This window comes from Etheostoma spectabile, chromosome 5 (assembly GCF_008692095.1).
Source record: "Etheostoma spectabile isolate EspeVRDwgs_2016 chromosome 5, UIUC_Espe_1.0, whole genome shotgun sequence".
NCBI lineage: Eukaryota > Metazoa > Chordata > Actinopteri > Perciformes > Percidae > Etheostoma > Etheostoma spectabile.
This window is the reverse complement of record NC_045737.1, coordinates 16011021-16016530: the sequence shown is the minus strand read 5'-3', so window position 1 is coordinate 16016530 and position 5510 is coordinate 16011021. Positions and strand designations below refer to the sequence as shown.

The window sequence follows — 5510 nt, the reverse complement described above, 5'->3', positions numbered from 1 at the left end:
CACACACACACACACGCACACGCGCGCACACACGCATAGTATCTTCCAAAATAGCTGTCAAGCAGGTAGTAATGTGTTTAAGTGCCTGAGTGAGCATTGAAGAGAGTTAGAATCATTTTCTTTTTTTCTCTTCCACGGTTTATTGCACAAAAGATTAAACTATGTTTTACGTCTGTCTCTTGTTACAATTCAATGTTTTTGAGATATTTAGTGAAATAAAACGTTAAAAGAAGCTACTGTTTTAGTTAGGATTACAGAACAAATGTCTTTTGGTTGTTATATATCCGTGCGAACTGGCTTTGTCGCCAAAACAATTATTCTGTAGATAAACACCTCAATTACCCTCTCAGGTATCTCTTTAGAGTTTTAAAATTAGAAGAACTTAAAGTTGCCCTATTGAGTTTCCTTGTAAAAAAACAAATAGTTATGTTTTAAGTATTTTAAATCCTGCAGTCTTTACATGCATATTTACTATTTTGTGGTCTGTGTTTCTTAGCGTATGACTGCCCATATATATATATATATATATATATATATATATATATATATATATATCTGCTCCATAGTGCTACTAGAGGCCAAAAACTCAACAGAGCACCTTTTTTAGGCAAAAAGTGGCTAAAACTAACTCTACAAAGCTGAATCATTTTATCATGTTAATAATGTTAATAAAGCTGGGGAGAAAATAAGAAAAATAGACATTATACACAACTAACGTTTTAAAATAAAGATTAGATAAAAAGGAAGGATGCAAGATACTGTATAAGGGGTGTACATTAAAGTTATTTATTTTATGTATTTAGGGTTAGGGTACATAGAGCATTGTGATTTCCCTTTTAATCTTTTTAGGAACGTGTTTTGATGAGCATTAAATAATGAAGAAGAAGAATCAACTTTGTACAGCACTTTTCCAAAGAAAGTTACAAAGTGTTTTACATGGAGAACAAGGTTTAAAACATTTCAGGACTGCAGTGAGGCAATTGAAATATTACAAAAATGAAATGCAAACCAATGATACATGAACAGCATACCAATATGTTGGTCTTGGCCTAAAAATCTCTTATTGCTTTTTTTTTGCTGTTCAGAGGACAATAAAACAACTGTAGTGATGATCTAGAGACAAAGTAAGATGTAGTTTAGTATTGACTGCCAGCGCAGTCCCAGCTGTACTTAGATCTAGTCTAGTCTGGAGTGTGAGGTGAGGGGGTTTGGGGTTAGAGCGTTCACACACAGTCTACAGAGAATCCTGATTGGATCAGACAGGCCAAAGTTATCTCTGACCCTGAAAAATGCGGCGGGGGGCTTTGGACGTGAACCAACAATGAGCTCATTTCTTTTTGGGAACCAGTTAATGTCGCACCAATTGCCACTTGTTGTTTTTGCAGGGCCACTCCTGCCTTCACTACCACCTCACTGTTGATGCTGATTCATGGCTCCTTCTGAGTTACATAACATGCATTCATGCTGGCTGGCACATAAACGCAAGGCGATTGTGTTGTGTGCGAGCTTGTTTCTGGCCTCTTTTGGAATGTAGGATTAAACTAAACAGACGTAAATCCTGTTCATGTAAATAATGCCCATACTTCTGAACTTAAGTACAAATGTGTGGTACTTTACTTGAGTATTAGCATTTTATACAACTTAATACTTGTCTCTGTTACATCCTAGAGACAAATATTGTATTTTTTTACTCCACTACATTTGTTTGACAGCTTTAGTTACTTTTAAGATTACAGATCATCCCCATCCTGCCCAGTGAAAATCCATGTATCTCCAGATTGTGTTGATTTTGAACGTTTGTGCTAAACTAAAGGAGGAAGTGTTCCTTTTATGTGGCTTTAAAAAGCCTCTTGGGTCAGCTGGAAAATGCACCATCACAATGCTGAAAACTGGGCTGTTTTTCTGAGATCATGACAAGTTGACTTTTCAGAGATACGTTCTTGCAGGACTGCAACACTACAAACATATGATGATCTTATAGAATGTGATGCTGTAGATTAAACTAACACTATAAAAAGTAAATCATAATATGTAAAAGAGAAAACACTGACAAGGAACATTTTACTACAATGAGTTCTGTTACTTTTGATACTTGTATGTATCAGCAAAATGTACTTAAGGTATTGAATGCAGGATTTTACTTGTATTTTTAGTGTGAAATGATACTTTTATTTACGTAAAGGATCTGGTGGATCCAATGGGGTAGACTCTTTGCTTGGATTTCTTTCTAAAAGCAGTTGCAAATAAGATTGGAGGACTATTTTTCCTTTTTAAGAAGTCGGTTGGTTATAGTTGCATTTTATTATCAGTTTATTTAGTTGTAACAGGGTTAAACAACATGCCAAAGTGTCATTAAAATGTCTGTTAGCAGTTTTAAAGCTATTTAAAAAGTGTGTGTGTGCGCTGACAAACAAATTTAGATTCTCTATACTTCCTAAATATTTCCTTATAAAACAAACAAAGTGGATGCAATAGCACCGGTAGGTTACCTTTTGTTAACGACAAAACACTTTCAGTCCTGTCTTACCTGTGCATTTAGCAGCTAACTTTAGGCTGCCTCTCCTCCTTTTCAGATGGCTGTCAGCAGCTTCGAACAGAGCGGTTACACATGGAGAAGATTTCATCTTGCCTGACTCCTGCAGATAAACCTGCCAACACACCTGCACAACAGCAGGTCAGTGCAGCTGAGCAGAAGAGCCGCATGGACCTGCAGATGTCTACAGCGCTACATGGTACGGCTGAGGAAAAAAAACTCCATTTGGTCTTGTCTGTGTGCTAGTTATACATGTCCTGCTTTTTAAATCCAGTGTGCTGCTGTATTGAGTCAACAAATGAAAGGCAGAGCTAGAGACTGTTATAGAGGCTTTGGTCTCACTGAAAATGCATTCTCTTAACACAAACTGGATTTCTTTAGAGGTGAAGTGATAACATTACAGTTGGAATAGAAATACCTGCAGACGATCTACAATAATGCATCCTAATTTAATAGTTGATTATATATTTTTTTTAATCTGAACATGCAAAGTAACTAAAGTTATTAGATACATGTAGTGTAGTGTTTAGAGTAACAAGTACATTTTCTTTCCACTGAAATGTAGTGGAGTAGAGGTATAAAGTAGCATAAAATGAATCCACCTAAGTACCTACATTGTTTTACTTTTTTTGCACAATGTTGTAACCTGTAAACCAGGCAACAGGTAAACATGGCCGCTAACCTCATCGGCCATGATTCCTTCTGGCGAGCTCCTCACGTTCCCACCTGTCAAAACACGGGATACCGGCAGAATGACTCTGTTGCTACTGAGTGTGCACACGCCAATGTAGACATATGCAACTGCATGCATGTTGACACATGAACACACACTCTCCGAACACACACACTCCGCTGTCCCCTGAAGCAGTAAAAGAGGCCTCTCAAATCGGGGCAAGTCTTGGCAGATGTGAGTGTGTTTCTGGCTCTCGGCTGGTATTTGGGTTTTTGAAAGCCTGTGTTTAAAATGGCTGAGATGCTTTCAGGGTTTGGGGCAACTTCTAGCTCCTCGCTGACAGAGTGCTTTGGATAGAGCGTGAGACACTTAATGGCTACGTTGCTCACTGCCAAAGCTCTTGATCACGTCAGAAAAACCTTTAGTGGATCATTCAGGCGTTCTCAGGCCATTTGTAAATGAACTGACCAGGCTTGTTAAGTTAAGTTGTGGTGCTGTTAACTACACAATACTTTTAATGTTGCTCGACAGAGGATATTATACAAACTGTAATTGAAAAATGTAGTAAAACAAGAAGGAAAAAAGGTTTCCTACAGACTTATAACTTGGTATTCCATCTGTTTTGCACACCTTACAGCACTGTATGCATGCACACGTTTAACAGGCAAACCTTTTTTTTTTTTCTTCACTATGCTTTGTTCAGTGTGGTTCATTTGTGCACTGCTGCTGTGATATGAGCATTTCAGGGATAAAGTATCTATCCATCCTCAGTATACATGTACACAGTAACAATCCCAGTTCTTCTTTTAAATACACAGTACTTTTAAGATTTAACTAAATCAGCAGCTCTTATAGAAGCAAATTACATCTAAAACTAGAAGAAACGTTTTATGATTTATAAACTCCAGTTAAATGTTACTTTCATTTTTGATGCTGACACGTCAACTACAGTCTGGTCTTCTTGTCCTGTTGTGTTCACCTTCAGGGCAGCCGTGCAGCCAGAGCACCCTGAAATCCATCATGAAGAAGAAAGATGGCCGAGCAGACTCCAGCGGCACCAAGAAGAACCTGCAGTTTGTCGGGGTGAACGGAGGGTGAGTCGGGAAAATATATTCTCGTTGAACTGTTTCATGAATTAGATTATTTTTTACTTTGCATTTTAAGGAGCCTGTTAGATGTTTTTAACTTGCTGCTTTGGTTGTGTATTAGTGTTTTTAGAGTAGTGTGGTTTAAAGGTGCTGTGTTATACTTTTATAAGGCTGTTAGGTTGATGTTGCTGCGCTTGTTACCTGGAGGTCCGAACCTCATGAAATCTGAACTTTTTTTGTGCACACACCAGAGGTTTTTTTTTTAATGTCTGTTGTTTTGCTGCCCCCTGGTGGCGAAGCAGGTATGAGACTACATCAAGCGACGACTCCAGCTCAGAGGACAGCAGCTCCTCGGGGTCGGAGGAAGAGGAAGAGGACGAGGAGAAGGAGAGGGAGTTAGTAGGAAAGGAGGAAGAATACCATAACGTGGAGGGAAAGTGTACGACGAAGGAGTTTCAGCCTGAAGGAGCTGAGGACGGGAAGGAGGAGGACAAAGAGGAAAGATCAGAGAAGCAGGAGATGAGAGAGAGGTGGGTTCAAGAGAACAACTATTACATTTACTGTTCCCAGTGTTCTGAAGTGACCTACTGTATGTTAATGTGTTCAAAATATATCAACCCTTCTTTAATTACAAGTATTAATTCAGTTTTTTTTATTACTGTATTCAGAAAGTCTATTTAAAGAATAATATAAATAAGAGTTCAGTAGGAGTAGAAGCTAAGCAGTCCTGGTTGTGAAACTACAGACTATTTAATGGAACAGAACAGAACAACTTTATTATCTTTATTGTCCAATCAGAGCTGGAAATGTGTCTCCAGTCTCACGTCAGACACCGTAGATAACTAGCGCAATAATAATGATCAATAAGTGATCATTTATACACGCAGCATCCTAACAACAAGGTAAAATAATTTCTACATGATCTGATGAAACATGTTGCAGTTATACACATTAATGTGGGATGTTAACATTTTGTAATATGGATCAGTTATTAGATAAAGCCAATGGGATTGGTGTTATTTGAATTGTTAAAATAACAAAGTTTGATTGTCTCCACAGGTATGAGCTAAGTGAGAAGATGCTGGCTGCGAGCAACGTTCTTAAAACTCACCTTAGTGACCCCAAAGCCGTGAGCAGTAAAGATCTGGTGAGGAGTTTAATTTATTGATAGATAGATAGATAGATAGATAGATAGATAGATAGATAGATAGATAGA

General features: G+C 38.0%; 1 protein-coding gene across 7 annotated transcripts in view; it reads left to right on the top strand.

Annotated features, from left to right (window-relative positions):
- kank1a (KN motif and ankyrin repeat domains 1a) overlaps window positions 1-5510 on the top strand; it is a 52721-nt gene that overhangs the window by 41979 nt on the left and 5232 nt on the right. For 6 of the 7 annotated variants that reach the window (XM_032514999.1, XM_032515001.1, XM_032515002.1 and 3 more), the window contains 4 exons: window positions 2574-2732; window positions 4192-4300; window positions 4594-4824; window positions 5354-5441. In XM_032514999.1, the coding sequence (XP_032370890.1) occupies window positions 2574-2732; window positions 4192-4300; window positions 4594-4824; window positions 5354-5441 (587 nt within the window). The remainder of the gene's footprint in view (window positions 1-2573; window positions 2733-4191; window positions 4301-4593; window positions 4825-5353; window positions 5442-5510) is intronic. The other variant, XM_032515004.1, reaches the window with a different exon arrangement.